An 18,097-nucleotide genomic window follows, 5' to 3' on the forward strand; every position below is an offset into this window, starting at 1 on the left:
GTACCTCTTTTACCAGCTCTTCTGTACCTAATCTGCAGCCACACGTGTGCCGATAGAACACCCAGCACATTAAATGCAGTTTGGTCAGAGCAAACTGCCAGCCAAAAAGGACAAATGCCCCATCCCCTTGCTTTCCTCATCCCAGCTGGAACATGGAAAGTTTCTTCACTGGCTGACGCATTCCCATAGTCTTACCATCTAATGTGAGCACTTAGCTTCATGGCTTATGGGAACTTACTATCTTTGACAGCTCTACTCTTTATCATGTCAATCTAATGATTCAACAGGCTCAGAAGTTATAAGGCAATAGATGAAGAGAGTATTTGTATGAAGTATGTATTTTCCGCACACCTGGTCTTTGAGAAACTTACTTCCTGGTTGAAGATGGAGAATTACATATGGTCACTTCCTAAGTTAAAATATGTTTCAAAATAACCTTTTGAAATTCACTTTCTTTACATTAAGAACCGAATAATGGTTGTGCTTCTGCTACAGCAGCTACATGCTCTCTTCCATACATCTGAAAGAAGACAGGATCTATCTCACAGCAGTGCTGAATTTTCATTTTCAGCCTTTCCTCTGTTGTTTGCCTGTCGTCTTTTCAGATCTGCTTGATGCCCAGTGTCAATGCTCCCATCTGTTGCTGACATAGTGATCATTATAAAGATTGTAATAAGGATTCTGAGCTCACATGTCCGTTTCAAATGTGTAATCTTTGCCTAAGTACCCAAAAAACAGTATAGGAAAATAACAAGTATACACTTTCGATTAGCTAGACTAGTATCTTCTAGAGGGGCACTGTCCCAACAGCCAAATTCCTCAGGTCTTGGACCCAGAGTAAATTCCCACCCAGCGATGCATGCCTTTGTTAATACTGCCACCTACAGGAAACCACAGACCAAAGCGTCTTTTTAGTAACTACCGCTTAAGCAAATTCTCACAGAAGACTGCAAAAGCAAGACAGGTGTAATGAAGACATCCATTATCACACAGTTCTTCCCTCAGAAAAAAAAAGGATTTTTTTATTGGTAGCATTAAGACCAACAGCTGCAGTATTTCCCTATTTTTACAGCAGCCTCCTTGCCACTTCCAACCCCACAATGTCCTCTAACTATCCCCCTGTTCCTGAGCTGAGGGGGTGAAGGGGAGAGGCGAAGGGTGCTGAAGAAGGGGTAAAGACCTGCAGAATAACCTGACTTACTATCTTGACCCTTTTGGTTCTCTTTTTTTTAATCCTCTAAGTAACCCAGTTTATTAAAAAACAGGAAATACAGAAATTCAAGACTGGTTTGTAAGCTTAACCCTGGCAGGAAAGGGGGAGTCACGTCTAACTTTCTGATGCCAAATTTAGGAATAAATATTGCTCACATAGTGTACTTGCTATAAAGACAGATAGAAAAAAAAAAAAAAACCCACAACCAAAAAAACCCCAGAATGCGGAACTCAGAGATTGGTGGATAAGCAGGCAGAGATTGGGGAAATCAGACTTCAACTCCCTAACAGTAGACATCATCTGATTTCCTAGCAGTGCACAATTCTCTTTAAAAAAAGTCAGCTTTACTTAAACTACTCATAGAGCTTCCTTTGTTAATTTGGTTAAATCACAGTTTTATATATATTGAAGTGCAATATTCCTCTTTTCAGAGATCTTTCTTAGTCTTTTTTTTAAGATCCTTACACTTTAAAATAGCTTTACTATTTTGGATTCTTTGATTGGGAAATTTTGGTAAGCAACACCACTAAGATTCTTTCTCAACATACATACCATAGCACAGGCAAGTTTTTAAGATATTTAATTTCTGGCCACTGTGAATAGATACCCCATGAGACTTAACCTCCACATCCTCCAGCTGTCTGGGGTCTAAAGCCCTGACTTAAAAGAGTTAGGCATAACATGATAATGACTTGGCCAGAGTCATTCCCCTCCACTTAACATCATGAAGCTAAGTTACCTTTGTACCAATTATTTTCACAGAGCTCTCACTTCAAATGAAGTTTCAGAAAAGTTACTCAGCACCCAGGAAAAGCCAGGATGGTAACTTGAGCCCCACCATCTGTGGGCAGTTATGGTCCGTTATATCACAAGTGTATCTTCCACTCTTGCTTGCACACCTCACTTGGTATTTTTCCCCACGTTGCAACTAACCTGTAGCACTCCCCAGCTCTACAGAGTGGACGTAACTAACAACCTCTGACCACCTCCAGTTTCTGCAACAAAACAACAACAACAAAACAACTTTCAGACAGCACCTGTTCCCCCTGTTTCTATTCTAGGGCAGGCACTGCATCCACTCACAGAGATACCATTTAACTAACTTCTCAAAGGCCAAACACACCAAAGGTAGCTTGTGCAAACTGTTATATCAGCAGGAAAACACGGAGGACGTTTGTGTATGACCATGGTCAGTTACAGCCTTAGAACACAGGATTTCTTCTCCTAAGGCATCCTATTTTAGAGAGCCTACATATAGCTACTCCCGCACGGGTACGGGGCTCAGCCTGAGGAACTTTGTCACAGCAGCTTTTGGCTGCCCTAAGAATGAGAACGCATCCTCCGTCAAACAATGCAACATGAGAACCGCACTTGCAAAGCACTGCAGACCGGCTTTGAACTATTCTCAAGTCGGGGGCTCTACGCAGTCTCACTGTTGGTACCCATTGGCATTGGCTTCAAGGGGCACCGGTAACTCAGCATCTGCTTGAAAAAGATGCAGCCGAGTAGAATGACAAATATAAGAACATAAGAACACTCAAACTACCAGCACAAGTAACTTGAGCAGGGATATCGTCAGGAACTTTACCAAATTTCTACTTTAAAAGAGCCATTAAATGTCTAATACATTTTGAATGCTGTTTGTCTTTAAAATGGGAGAAGGGTGATGCCACAGACTAGCATACCTGATAGACAAACAAGACAAACCCTAAAAGAGAGTATTGCCACATGAAATATTTATCAAAAATAATCTGATAATTTGCTTCCGGTAGTCATCTGTGAAAGCATTCAACTGACTGCTGTCAAATAGTAAAGATTAGAAAACTCATGCAGGATTTTTGTTTTTAAACTCAGAACAGGTACTGCTGCTTCTTTTTCAGTCTCCTTATACTAAACTATCCCTCAATTAACTTGCACAGTACATTTCTTCATTACTTCAAAGGAGCCTTGCTACTGGACAGCTGTTCTGACCAGCTCATCTTCCCCAAGGAACTTTCTGTTCCTGTCTGTGGACTATATTAAAACAACAACAAAAAAATTAAGTTACCAGATATTGCAAGCCTCAGACATCAGAAATAGTATTTGACAGGTAGAAAATAAAGCTGTCTTTGCAAAGTTCTCAAACAAGAACCCAAAATGGAATAATGTAGTATCCCATATTATACAAGACACAGAAGAGAGCCATTTTTTCCTTATTTTCTTAAAACCTGACAATATTATCCTTACTTGACAATATTATCTCACTGACTTCTTTTCAACAGGCTCTGGACGAAAAGCTAACACTTTTGGAAAAAAATTTTAAAAACGTAATTTTATAGAATCATGGAATGTTCTGAGTTGGAAGGGACCCACAAGGATCATCAAGTCCAGCTCCAGTCCTTGCACAGGACAACCCCAAATTCACACATCTAAGAGGGTGTTGTCCGAGTGCTTCTTGAATATCACCAGGCTTGGTGCCGTGATGCCTCCCTGGGGAGCCTGTTCCAGGGCTCCACCACCCTCTGGGGGAAGAACCTTTTCCTAATACCCAACCTAAACCTCCCCGGCACATCTTCCTGCCATTCCCTCGGGTCCTGTCATCGGACACCAGAGAGACGAGATCACCGCCTGCCCCTCCTCCTCCCCTTGTGAGGAAGCTGCAGACCGCCATGAGGTCTCCCCTCAGTCTCTTCTCCAGGCTGAACAAACCAAGTGACTTTAGCTGCTCCTCATACAGCTTCTCCTCTAAACCCTTCACCAACTTTGTGGCCCTTCTCTGGACAGTCTCCATGTCGTGGTTCAGCCCGAGTGTGCAACTAAACACCACACAGCTGCTCGCTCACTGCCCCCACCCCTGTGGTATGGGGGAAGAGAATCAGAAGAGCAAAAGCAAAACTTGTGCGTTGAGATAAGAACAGTTTAATAATTAGAATGAAATAGTAGTAACAATGCTTATGATAGTATAATAAAAAGGAAAAGAGGTAAAAAAAATAAACACTACAAACGATACTACCGCTCACCACCTGCCGACTGATGCTGCTGGTCCCCGAGCTGCAATTGCTGCCTCCCTCCCCCGGCCAGCTCCCCCCAGTTAACATATTGGGCATGACGTTACATGATATGGAATATCCCTTTGGCCAGTTTGAATCCACTCTCTTGGCTGTGCCCCCTCCCCTCCCGGCACCTTGTGCACCCGGCAGAGCATGGGAAGCTGGAAAAGCCCTTGACTAGTACAAGCACTACCCAGCAACAACTAAAACATTGGTGTGTTATCAACATTATTCTCATACTAAGTCCAAAGCACAGCACTGTGCCAGCTGCAGTGAAGAAAACTCACTCTATCCCAGCTAAAACCATGACACTCCAGTAGCTTTGTATCCTTAATGTATGGCGGTGCCTTTGATGATGCACATATTTGAGATGCACACAGCTTACAGGCAAGCTAGTTCCAAAACAAACTAGTAATTTGTGATAACCAGGGCAGAAGGAAGACATTTATCAGCTACAAGAGGGAAAGAGTTTTCAGGAACCTCCAGCTTTTACATGCAATTTTGCCACTGATTTGTCACATGAAGTGGAAAAAGTCACTCACGCAACCTCCCTAAGCCACAGATCACTCATAAAAGACTTTGAAGGTACATGTAGCACTGCATCTATCTGAGTGTTACAGGGGATTTGGTGTTTAATCTGACCAGAACCGTTTCTAAGTCTCTCTAACTATTAACAAGCTTTAACATTTGGTATGGACAAACAAGTATCCTCTGAGTGGTTTGTTCTGTCAGTCTAATCACTGCCAGCAGTTACCAGAGAGGTAGAGCCCTACCAAGTGTGGATAAACACTGCAAAGCACCAGCTGTACTGAACATGTGAAGGCGCAAAAATTAAAAAAAAAAAACAAAACAAAACACAGACAGCTGTGTTTCTGTACGCACCTGTAACTCTTGACTGTAAAGTTTCCCAGAACCTTGTTGGAATGCCTTGGCTTACAACTGTACAGCCTGAATCATCATATGACACATTGATTATCTTCGACAGTTTTTGTCCCAGATGAGACTACTAACATGTCACCTTTATTAGACCACTTGACAGTGTGAAAGACTATTAGCAAGGGAAGTTTACAGAGTCATAACTTTATTGATTTACACTTTGTCTTAAGCCTGGAGAGCCTTCATCACTAACAGAAATCACTTCACCAGCATAGATGAATAGTTTACTAAGGCAACCAGTTTTCAGGTATCTAGTCTGCATAAGAATATGTATTTATTAAAAGCTGCATATTTCTCCTGGAAAGAATAATTCTCCCCCCCCCCCCCCCCCCCCATTTCCTTATGTTCTTCCACTTTTAAAAGTGGATGCCAGCTTCAGACTTGCAGGTTGTGTGAAGACTGATTGTTACACAGATGCAAGGCAGCCACATGCATTCCAGTCCCAAGAAAAGCAGGCAGTTCTATTCTGTTTCACCTGTTTATTTCTTGCTCATATCTTTCACTCTGAAGTTTCGGCAAGTAATGTGTCCATCGATATTTGTCATAAGTACAACTGTGTGATGTAACAGTTATTCCAGATGAGAGCTCATTTCTTTTTCTTCCCTTTACCTTTCTTGCCTCCCTCTCCTTGCTGAAGACTTTGATCACTACCTCCCATCTTTTGGGTTCTTGTTTTCAGTTTGGGAATAGTTTCTGCAGCATACAGCATCACTGATTTGCCTAGAAAATCCAGGGAGAGATGAATGCAAGTCTACTGTGTTAAAAACATTTGCATAAGTTTCAAAGTTAGAAACTTCAGCCCCACTTTAGATTTCTGTTAGAGTAGATTTAAACCCTAGGAGTTCTGCTTCCTTCCCGTGTAGCAGAAGTATGTGAAAAACTCTTACATACCTTTTTTTATTTTCATTTTAAAAAAAGTGTGGGACTGATAAATATCACAGCATACTGGAACTGGCACATAACCTGACAATCTCCAAAGTGTCTGTGTCCTTCCTGTTACTCTTTCCCTTCACCTTTTAATGGCCTAAAATACCTGGGACAGAATGAGCAGGGAAAAGCTTCAAGCATTTTTTTTTTAAAAATCACTGCTGTCTTCCAGCAGGAATATGGTTTTACATCATCTCCTTCTGACCAACAGCATTCTTATGCTACTCTAGAGTCAGTATTCTTCTTGCTCTTTCCTTAAGATACATACTGCTTCCCTTTTACACACTGATCACTCATCAGGAAGAATGCAAAAGACTAAATTACTTGTCATTCAAGATGGACTACTCTTGTTAACTAATTAAATTAACACTGGAGCACTCCCTTTATGAAAAACGCCAGCAGAAAACTGAAGTCATTATTGTATTTTATCAATTTGGCACCCACCCTGATGCCTAGCTGATCCACGTAACCTGAGAAAAAGGTGGAATTTAGCTCTTCTAATACCAAAACCTGTTCTGACCGTCAACAAAACAGTAAGCCAAAACTGAATGGCTGCTTTGTTCAACATCACAATCACACAACACTCTTGACGACCCCCTTCAATTCAAGTGCTGAAGAAACAGCAGGATTAAAGACAAGAACATTTCACGAACTCCACTCGATGTTCACACACCAACTTGATTTGGTTGACAGGCAAAGAGATTTAACATGAAGTGGTAAAATTTACAATAGTAAAACTAATTAAGCAAGCTGGCAACATAACAAAATAAACAAAGTCTTTCTGTTCCAGTAACAGATGAAACACCTAACCCAGGTACTCTACTCACGTGTCGGAAACTGAGGTAAACATGGGTTGCCATCATCTTGCCTGAGCTGGATTCGTACTCTGCCTCTGTACTGCACGTCTCTGTTCCACTCTCTAGGATACATCTTATTTTTCTGTCATACACAAGGAGAAACTTTTTATAAGTACTGGAATAATTTTCTGCAAAATTTGTCAGGCAATCGATGTAAGTCACAGCAGCCAGGAATTCTTCTGAACAGACACAAACCATAACCGCAATTCTCCAACATCGTCACCCACCATCCAGTCATTACAGCAGTCTCCAAAGCTGCAGCCTGATTTTTTCAGAAGCACTGCTGCAAACAGCAATTGGTACTGAACAACTCAGTGAATAACCTGCTACAGGGACTGTTCTATTTCCCCACCAGTCTGGACCGCAGTGACACAGGTTTTTGCTTCATCTCGACAGTCACAAACCCTTCCAGACACCAAGAGACAGTATGCCAGCAGGTTGCAGTCTGAGGCCCACTGTTTTTGCATACTCATAGCCTTCATTTTTGTTAAAATGTTACAGGTTTCTTACTGATACTGGCTATTTCACAGGCTGGTACGCACTAACAGGAACATACTCGACTACTGCTGAAAAACAAAGTGATATTGTACTGGGTTTTGGATACCAGTGACACTCTTAGACGAGGACCTAAATTATTTAGTAAAGAAGTGATAGAAAATTCATCAGTATTTTGAATTAATAATTACTTCAGAAAATGAATTGTGAAAAGTTACCTCTCCAGAAACCCAGACTCACTCCCTAACAAAACAGTAACCAACTTAAAGACCAAGCAGGTATTGCCATAAAAAATTAACCTTCTCTGGCTAAAACGTAACTCCAAAGGACCCTGAAGATTTCAAGCATCAGAATTCTATTCCTATAGGATAGTAATTCCAAAAGGTAATCACCTTTCATTAAAAATATGCCTTTTTAAAAGCTTAATTTGCAGAGTTGCACCTTGCAAGATTAGCTTTTATTCTGACACATTTTTAAGCATCTAGGATAGTCTTCGCAGAAGGACAGTTAAATAAAACCAATCTTTTTACAAGCTTAGGTGGCATCATCTCAGAGATCTGGGTTATTCCTGCCTTGCATACAGTTTTCCGACATTTACTTCATCATTTTGGTTAGTTATTACTCAAAGCAAGCAAATACCTTGGCTGATAACAAATACTTCTCAACTGTAATTTACCCTGTCTGTAAGAAAAGATATAATGAAAGAAGGACAGAGACACATACCAAGTTTTTGTGGGCTTTTTTTGTGTTGTGTTTTTTTTTTTTTTAATTACCTCTAATAGCACATTGAATCCAGCCGCTGCACATACATCCTGGATTTCTGTAGACGTGGGATTTTCAACAGCCTGTTGAAACATTGTGCTACAGGTAATTATTTTTCAATTATGAACTACCTATACAGCAAGAGTTAGCAGTTTCCCACTCTACACTCTGCAACTAGAAAAAGCAGGTGTGGAAGGAGAAGGTACTACAAATAATGACAAACATACTGCAGAAGTAATCTGTGAGTGCTCCTACAGTCTAGAAAACAAAAAAAAAAAAAAAAGAAAGAAGACATCAATAAAACAGGAAACAGATGAGATGGGAGCCAATAAAAGAATTGCTTAGGAAACTAATTGAAATGAAGTAACATTTATTGTATTTACAGAAAAACCCAAACACCATGAATCAGCAACAGGAAACTTATAGCAAAAACTGAAAGAGAAAAGAAACTTCCTAGGTATAGGGCAGCAGATTCCTCCCATAGATAGATCCTTGATTAGCAACTTGCATGCTCAAGAAAGATTGTAACTATTATCAGAAAAACCACCACCTTAAGCAGTGAGAAAAGCCCTTTATATTCCCAACACTGCTTCTTATAAATATTATAAAGGAGTGAGATTATCAAAAGCTATTTCTGGACAGATTAAAGGCAACAACAACTGAGCCTATGCGCCAGGGGCACTCTAAGTTCTATCTTTGAGAGCAGGAAAGGTGACAAGGTGCAGAATATAGGCATATATAGTCAGTCACCAAGCCAACACCACTAGCTAGCTATTCTTTTATGCAACACTTTCAAATTCCTATTTATGTAGGAGGTTGAGTGCATTAAGTTTCTCAATACTCCACCTGCTTGCCAAAGGTGCTGCTCACATGAAAGCAGACACTTGAACACAGTGCTCTTCTACCAAATTCACAGGCTGACACTAGGTTTTTTCCAAATCCACTGTAATTTCCAGTTATTGAGCTACTTGCAATGGGGGACAGGAAAGATCAACAGCTTTGAGATTTATTTTCCATCTCTCTACACACTACTGCATAGCAAAACAAAACATCTTATTTCCCTGCCACCCACAAAATTACTTTGTCTATAGGTATCCTTCTTCCTTCTGCTATTGTCTTCTTGTTATTCAAGTATGCTGGGTAAATGCAGATGAATCTGAAAAGAGAAAACAGTGCGTTTCAGTGAATAATATCAACTCCTTAATTGTTTATGCAGTATTTTCCTAGTAAAATGAAAAAAAAAAATCTCATGGCTACAACACAAAAGCTCCCACTGCAGCTAACGACAACCATTTATTTTCCCTAGACCAACGAGTAAGTTGTTGCAAAACCCCATATGAGTTATCCAGGTCACTGCACGACCATTTGGCTGAAACGTTCCTTGCATGATACCACTTTTTGGGGCACAGTCCATACAAAGGAAAGTGCTATTTATCTTGAGAAGAAAAGAAGGTTGAAAGAGCCTGTTTTGACCCACTTTTCAAACCCCTGAAACCTAGAATAAAGCATACACATCTCCCTGAAAAGAACTAAAAGGTTTCCTGAAGAGGCTGTAATACACTAACTGCTAAGTTCTTGATAGAAGCAAGAAGCAGAGTGGGTTTTATTTGCTATGGATTTGCTTTTTATTTTCTTCCTATTCACACACAGATAAAACCAGATATAAGTTATGAAGCCTCGGAAAATCCATGCTTAGAAACTTGCTTAAGATTTTTCAGTAGATTTAAACCTGTCAAGCACATACAGGGGACAAAAGTAATAGATCCTCAATTATACTTAACAAACAATAAGAAATCAGTTAGCTGAGGTCTACAAGGAGAGCCTGAAAAATGCCTACAATCTGAACAAGGAGCTATGATAGCATTACAAAACAAAGAAGCAGAATATAAGCAAATAATCTGGAGCAGATGGATATTCACAGAACCATAGAATCATTAAGGTTGGAAAAGACCTCTAGGATCATCAAGTCCAACCATCAACCTAACACTACCATGCCTCCTAAACCATGTCCCAAAGTGCCATGTCTACACGTGCTCTGAACACCTCCAGGGATGGTGACTCCACCACCTCTCTGGGCAGCCTGGTCCAATGCCTGACTGACCACTCTTTCAGTAAAGGCATTTTTCCTAATATCCAATCTAAACCTCCCCTGATGCAGCTTGAAGCTGTTTCCTCTCATTCTATCACAAGTAACCTGGGAGAAGAGACCAACACCCACGTCGCTACAACCTCCATTCAGGTAGTTGTAGAGAGCAATAAGGTCTCCCCTCAGCCTCCTCTTCTTCAGGCTAAACAAACCCAGTTCCCTCAACCTCTCCTCATAAGACCTGCTTTCCAGACCCTTCACCAGATTCGTTGTCCTTCTCTGGACACACTCCAGCACCACGATGTCCTTCTTGTAATGAGGGGCCCAAAACTGACAACAATATTCAAGGTGTGGCCTCACCAGTACCAAGTACAGGGGCACGATCGCCTCCTTGCTCCTGCTGGCCACACTATTCCTGATACAAACCAGGATGCCATTGGCCTTCTTGGCCACCTGGGCACACTGCTGGCTCATGTTCAGGCAGCTGTCAGCCAGCACCCCCAGGTCCTTCTCTGCCAGGCAGCTCTCCAGCCACTCTTCCCCAAGCCTGTAGCGTTGCATGGGTTTGTTGTGACCAAAGTGCAGGACCCAGCACTTGGCCTTGTTAAACCTCAGAGATGGGCCCAGCCCACTGATCCAGCTTGTTCAGATCCCTCTGCAGAGCCTTCCTACCCTCAAGCAGATCAACACTCCTGCCCAATTTGGTGTCACCTGCAAACTTACTGAGGGTGCACTTATCTTCTCATCCAGACCACTGATGAAGCTATTAAACAAGACTAGCCCCAAAACTAAGCCCTGAGGAACCCTGTTCATGACCAAACACCAACTGGATTCAGTTCGTTGGAGACTGGGATGGATCACTGATCCTTACTGCCTCCAAGGCTATATCTCCTGCTGCCTTTAAAACTAGCCTCAGACATCTCAACTGTTGTTACTCTTCTCCTCCTAAATACCTTTTCACTGATACTTTCCCCTATCAGCTACAGCCCTCTTTACGAGCCGTCTTGTAGTTCTGTGAGAGCTGCACAGTTGTGCGCAGGAAATTTTCAGTCTCCTTACCGACGTTCACAGCCATCACCATACAACGCTGACCACCACCACCTCTTGCTGGGTTTGCCTTTTCCGACCGTTAAATAAGACGAACGCCAGCTGCATCACACCCAACGCCCGGCCGCGTTACATAATATGTTACTGGAACACCACCGCACGTGCTCGAGAAGGCCGTCAGAGCTGCAGGCCTGAACCACCTCCCGCCGCCCCCTGCCGCCCCGTCCCCCCGCCAGCCGGGCGGGCCGCCGCCCCCTCGCCGCCCGGGGAGCAGCTCCCTGGGGCAGCCGCCCGCCCGCCGGCCGGCCGCGGCCCTGCTCCACGGAAGGGCGCCGACAGCCTCCGACAAGCGGGCAGAACGCGCGCCCCCGCCGCCCGTAAGGGCAGAGCCTACGTTACCGCTCCTTGTCAGCCGGAGAACCGGCAGCAGCGGCAGCCATGACGAGGACAGAAGTCGGGTAAAAACCGACGCCGCACCACCAGCGACGCTCGCCAGCGACCCCCTCCCCGCCGCCGACAAATCCCGCCCCCGCCTGAGAGGCCCGGCAATCCCATTGGCCGGCGGTGCTGTCCCTACAGCGCGATCGCCCTGTCAGGAAGTGCGACGTGGAATCGCTGGGCCCCGCGCGCTGCACCGCCGCGTATACGCTTTTGCGGTGGGGTGGAGCGGAAGGCCGGAGGGGGCCAGACCCTTCCTTGCTGGGGCTGGCGGGAGGGCGGTGGGGTGTGGGTTTATGAGGGAGGGGGGTCCTCGGTTAGTGCTGGCGGCGGGGTGCGGGACTGTGAGGGCAGGAGCTTCTCGCTCAGGGCGGGCGGCGAGGTACGGATCTCTGAGGGGACGCCGGAGCGCCTCTGTGCCCATAACTCGGTGTGTTAGCTCGGGGCACGTCGCGGGCACAGCCGGATGACCGGCCGGGACTGCGCGTCGGCCCGTGGCCCATGGTGGATGGAATGAGGAGAGCCGAGGAGCTGGAGCTGGCGGACTAAACGGGGTCTGCGTGAACCACGGCCGGCCGGAGGCGACACCGCAGGCTCCTGAGAACTCTTCTTTCTGCAGAATTTAGAGCAGCTGGTGGGCTGATTGCTGCGGCCGCCGTGCCTGCCACACGTGTACAACATGCACTCCTAGTGGTTGTGCCAGAGTGCGACAGTGGTCATGCACACCATGAATGCAGTACAGAAGCTAATAAAAGATAAGCCCAGAGGGTGGTGATCAGATACCCGAAATCTAATTGGAGACCAATGCTTACCGGTGTGCCCTGGTGGTCAATACGAGATCCAACCTCTTTTAACACATTCATTAACGAGCTGGATGATGAGGGAGAGTGCACCATCAGCAAGTTCACAGATGACACCAAACTGGGAGGAGGGGTCGATACACCAGAAAGTCATGATGCCATCCAGAGGGACCTGAACAAGCTGGAGAAATGGGCTGACAGGAACTGCATGCACTTCAGCAAGGGGAAGTGAAAAGTCCTACAGCCAACCACCCCACACCTCCCCTCCCTCCCAAATTTAAAAGATTCTCTCGAGAGCTGTTGAACCAAATGAAACAAGTGGTTTTCTGACATTGCAGTGTCTAGAAGTTGTTGCACCTTTGGAAACCTTTGCTACGTTTCACAGTGGCGGTGCTTCCTCTTCCTGGACTTCACAGGGCATCCCTTCACAGGCTTGCAGCAGTCGTGCTCTGGGTTGTGCCCACTCGGGTCTCGAGGACCTCCAGGGTCCCAGGGGCTCTCACACCCTTTTTGGGCTACCCACTCCACGGTTTAGTGATCCGCACAGTGAATTCTGCCCCCTTCTCTCCCGCCTGAAGCTCTGTAGTTTCAGCCGATGCCACTGTCTCTCACCCTCCTGCCAGGCGCTGCTGGGAAGACTCTGTCCCCACCCTCTTGGTCTCTTCCCCACAGGCACCCGGGCGTGCTGTTGGGTGCCCCAAAGCCTTTTCTGCTCCATGCTGAAGCACTTGACCCTCCTGGAAGGGCAAGTGCTCCAGCCCCACCATCTCAGTGGCCTCCCCCGAGCCCCTCTGGTTTATTGACGTGTCTCCTGTCTGAGGCCCCTAGATGTGGCATAGGGCCTGGCTGAGGCCTTACGGGTGCCAAGCAGAAGGGATCAACCCTGCCCCACCGGCTAGGGAAGAAAGATAGGAGAAATCCCTGAGAGCAAGCCAAACGCTGCCCCTGACCTCCCAGGGGAGGTCAAAGAGCAGCGAACAGAATGGAATGGAATGGAACAGAGTAGTCCAGTTGGAAGGGACCTACAATGATCATCTAGTCCAACTGCCTGACCACTTCAGGGCTGGCCAGAAGTTAAAGCATGCTATTAAGGATATTGTCCAAATGCCTCTTCAACACTGGCAGGCTTGGGGCATCAACCACCTCTGCAGGAAGCCTGTTCCAGCGTTTGCCCACCCTCTTGGTGAAGAAGTGTTTCCTCATGTCAAGTCTGAACCTCCCCTGGCGCAGCTTTGAACCATTCCCAGGCGTCGTGTCGCTGGATCGCAGGGAGAAGAGATCAGCACCTCCCTCTCCGCTTCCCCTGCTCGGGAAGCCGTCGAGAGCAATGCGGTCGCCCCTCAGCCTCCTTTTCTGCAAACTAGACAAACCCTGTGTCCTCAGCCGCTCCTCACAGGACATGCCTTCCAGCCCTTCCAGCAGCTTTGTTGCCCTCCTCTGGACACACTCAGGTGCCTTCGCACCCTTCGTGAACTGCGGGGCCCAGAACCGCACACAGCGCTCAAGGTGAGGCCGCTCCCACGCTGAATACGGTGGGATAATCACCTCCTTTGGCTGGCTGGCTGTGGCTGTGTTTGATGCTCGCCAGGATGCGGTTTGCCCTCTTGGCTGCCAGGGCACACCTCTGACTCCTGTTGAGCCTGCTGTCAACCAGCACCCGCAGATCCCTTTCTGCAGGGCGGCTCTCCAGCTGCTCCTCTGCCAACTTACACTTGTGCCCGGCGTTCCTCCCTCCCAGGTGCAGAATCTGGCATTTGGACTTGTTAAATTTCATCCCATTAATCGTTGCCCAATGCTCCAATCTATCTAGCTCCCCCTGCAAGGCCTCCTATCCCTCGAGAGAGTCAAAAGCACCTCCCAGTTAAGTATCAACAACAGGCTTGCTAATGTGCATTCAACTCCTGTCTCCAGGTGACTGATACAAATATCGAACAGGACTGAGCCCTGAGGAACACCGCTGGTGACCAGTCACCAGCCAGAGGTAGCCCCCGTCGCTAGAGCCCCTTGAGCCCTGCCGTTCAGCCAGTTCTTCACCCAGCGCACCATGCACCTGCTCACCTCCAGCTGGACTACTTGTCCGGAAAGGTGCTGTGAGGGACGGTGTCCAGAGCCTTACTAAAATCCCCAAAAGCTACATGCACCGCCTTGCCTTCATCCCCCAGGCGGGTGACCATATCGTAGACGGATATCAAATTAATGAAACGGGACTTTCCCTTTGTGAGGCCGTGTTGGCCATGCCTGATGACTACACTGTCCTTGAAATGCCTTTCAACAGCACCCAGCATCATCTTCTCCATAATTTTTCCCGGTGCTGAGGTGAGACTAACAGGGCTGTAGTTTCCTGGCTCTTCCCTCGTGCCCTTCTTGTAAATTGGACTAACGCTGAGGAGCTCCAAGTAAGCAGGGACCTCGCCAGACTCCCAAGACCTTTGGCAGATGATTGAGAGGGGTCCTGCCGTAACACCCGCTAGCTCCTTCTCTACTCTGGGATGAATCCCATCTGGCCCCACGGATTTAGGAACATTCAATGGGTGCAACTGGCCCCTTACAGTTTTGGTGTCCACAAACAGAAAGGCGCTGTTCCCACAGTTGTGGTCCTCCACGTCAGAGGGCCGGGCAGCCCAAGGTCTATCAGTATGATTCTTGTTTTCAGTGTTCACCCCATCCCCCTGCAGACTCCAGCTGGGGGAAGCTGGGCCCCATCCGTCCCACATCTGAGCTGGGGCCCCAGCACTACGTCCACCCTGGCCCACGGTGTGGCAGGAACTGAAGACAAAAACCCATCTGGAGAAGTGACCGTGTCCTGTGGTGTCTCCATGGTGGGCGAGGGGTGCAACCTCCTTTGGCAAATGGACAGCCAGAGCTTGGGGTTGGGGGCATTGGTTTGGGGATTTTCTCCTACTCGTTGAGCCATCAAAGTGCTGCCTTTGGTGTGCCATGGGAGGAAGCCGGGGATCCCAGAGGGCTGGCCAGCAACGCTGGGCCGTGGAGAGAGCCTGTGTGACTTTGTCCTGCAGCCTCCCAGGGAGGCAGGAGGTGTTATCGAAGGAAGCCTCCTGCCGCGTGAGCCTATCGACGCCTGCCATGGCCAGAGCGACCTGACGGGGCCCCGGCAAGACACGTCCAAGGCCTCGGTGGCTGGCGTGACGCACCGATGCTGAGCACGAGAGAAGCGATGGGGGATGGAAGGGGCCGTGGCGTTGCAGTATCCCCAGGCACGTGTGCCCCTGGGGCCGGAGCGCTGCCACAGTGAGTGCCGCAGGCAAGGATGGCCCGTGGTGCGCGCACAACGGACGCTGATGTCACTGAGCGACGGGGTTCTGATGTTACCAAGGGATGGCCTGTGATGTCCCTGAGCGACGGATTGTGACCAGGTGTCCCTCGGTGCTTATATCCGGGCAGTAAGTCTGGTTTTTTTTCAGCCACAGTGTAAACTAAGCACTATGCAGCCATTTGCTTACCCCGCTGACCCCTGCGGGATGGGGGAGAGAATCGGAAGAGCAAAAGGAAAAAAAAAACTTATGGGTTGAGATAAGAAAAATAAAATAATGGTAGTAATAACAAAAATGATAATGTATTGAAAAGGAAAAGGGGAAAATGGAAAAAGGGAATATACCAAAACCACAAACGAAATGACCGCTTACCAGTTGCTGACCGATTCTGCTGGTTCTGAAGCAAGATTGCTGCCTCCTTTCCACTGCAATTTTTCCCAGTTAACGTACTGGGCGTGACGTTACATGATAAGGAATATCTCTTTGGCCGATTCGAATCTGCTCACTTACTGTTCCCAACCGTTCCAGGCATACTGTGTACCTGGCAGAGCATGGGAAGCTAGAAAAGTCCTTGACTAGTATAAACACTACCTAGCAACAACTAAAACATCAGTGTGTTATCAACATTATTTTCATACTATGTACAGCTACAAAGAAGAATAATAAGTCTATCCCTTCTAAAACTGTGAACAGAGTCCCAGCCCACAGGCTCGTGCCTTCACTCCGCCCAAATGAGTACGCGAGGTCTGGAGTGTTGTGCAAGGCTGTGGTTGATGCTGAGGTCGTCCCAGGGAGTTGTTGAGTGCAGCCCTTGGTGCCCGACCCCAGAGCCGTCAGAGGATTTTCCCCGGCCCTGCCACTTTCCAGAAGCCGGGGCACTCAGGAGGCGCGCTCGCAGCAGCAGAGGTGAGCTGTGCAGGAAACCTCACCCTGGGGAGCTGGGAGGGTTTCCTTCTTGAGGGACCTGGCCATTTCTTCTGCCCCTTGTTGGGCCAGCCAACACCTGTGTCCTCTCTTCCTTTCCTAGCTCAACACCTGCTGCTGCAGCGGCAGTGAGAGGGAGCGGCCTGTCACCGCCAGCTCCCCGCAGCCCCCGCAGCACCGCAGCAGCAGAGGTGAGCTGTGCGGGGAAACCTCACCCTGGGGAGCTGGGAGGGTTTCCTTCTTGAGGGACCTGGCCATTTCTTCCATCCCTTGTCGGGCCAGCCAACACCTGTGTCCTCTCTTCCTTTCCTAGCTTGACACCTGCTGCTGCAGCAGCGGTGAGAGGGAGCGGCTTGTCACCGCCAGCTCCCCGCAGCCCACCGCAGCACGTGGAGAGCATGGGCACAGAGCTGGAGAACCGCTGCCCAATCTGCCTGGACAGCTGGGAGAGGGCCGGCTACGTGGTGCCATGCCTCCACCAGTTCTGTTACACCTGCATCCTGCGGTGGGCTGAGAGCAAGCCCGAGTGCCCCCTCTGCAAGAGGAGGGTGAGCTCCATCGTGCACTCGGTGCGGGCGGACGACGACTTTGTGGAACACATCATCCCACCGCCTGCAGCACCATCAGTCGTCGTCCAGCCAACAGCAGGAGCTCCTGGACAGCCAGCCGCCCACAGCCTCCGTCACCTGGCAGGACCCCGGCCAGCAGCCGCGGGGCCGCTGCCCTGGGCTCCAGTGGGCGGCTTCCATGCCACGGTCTGGGCATCCCTCTTCCGCATGTACCCTGCTGTCCTCCAACCCCTACTGCCCTGGCTGCATCAGGAGCTGGGGCAGCTCCTTGACGATGCCCAGGAAGCAGCAGCAGCGCAGAGCCTCGCCATATCCAGCCTGCAATACTTTGGCCTGGATGAGGAGGCTCTGGTCCAGCTGCTGCGGGCCTCCTTGGGCAGGCGCACAAGGAGCTTTGTCCAGCGGCTGATTGCCACCGTCCTGCGCCGGTGCAGCGGGGAGGCCCGACGTGTGCTGGAGCTGGGGGAGGCTCGTGCAGCCGAGGAGCGGGAGGGCAGCCCTGCGGCTGCCCCCGGCCCCACTGCCTCCCGAGGGGAGTCTCCTGCCCCCAGCCCAGCCCTTCATGGGGGTCGCGGCAGTGCCCCCTCTGCCCCCCTTCCCACCCGTGGGGAGCAAGAAGAGGCCCAGGAGGACCCAGAGGAGGCTGTGCCCGGGCCCTCCACGCATAGCGGAGGCAGCGAGCACTCCCGTGGGGGGCCCCGGTGACCTCTGATGAGGAGGGCCGGCAGCTCTGAGGACCCTT

The 18,097-nt window shown here is 48.2% G+C and overlaps 1 protein-coding gene across 1 annotated transcript; it reads right to left on the reverse strand.

The window, feature by feature from the left end:
• Nucleotides 1–4,095: 4,095 nt before the first annotated feature.
• Nucleotides 4,096–11,886, reverse strand: SRP19 (signal recognition particle 19). Its single transcript, XM_075079299.1, has 5 exons — nucleotides 11,752–11,886; nucleotides 9,300–9,375; nucleotides 8,231–8,302; nucleotides 6,933–7,044; nucleotides 4,096–5,898 (listed from the first exon to the last, which is right to left on the reverse strand). Exons 1-5 carry the CDS (start codon nucleotides 11,790–11,792, stop codon nucleotides 5,765–5,767), a joined length of 435 nt encoding a protein of 144 aa, XP_074935400.1. The 5' UTR covers nucleotides 11,793–11,886; the 3' UTR covers nucleotides 4,096–5,764.
• Between the last annotated feature and the right edge of the window lie 6,211 nt (nucleotides 11,887–18,097).

The sequence above is a fragment of the Phalacrocorax aristotelis genome, chromosome Z (assembly GCF_949628215.1).
Source record: "Phalacrocorax aristotelis chromosome Z, bGulAri2.1, whole genome shotgun sequence".
Taxonomy (NCBI): Eukaryota; Metazoa; Chordata; class Aves; order Suliformes; family Phalacrocoracidae; genus Phalacrocorax; species Phalacrocorax aristotelis.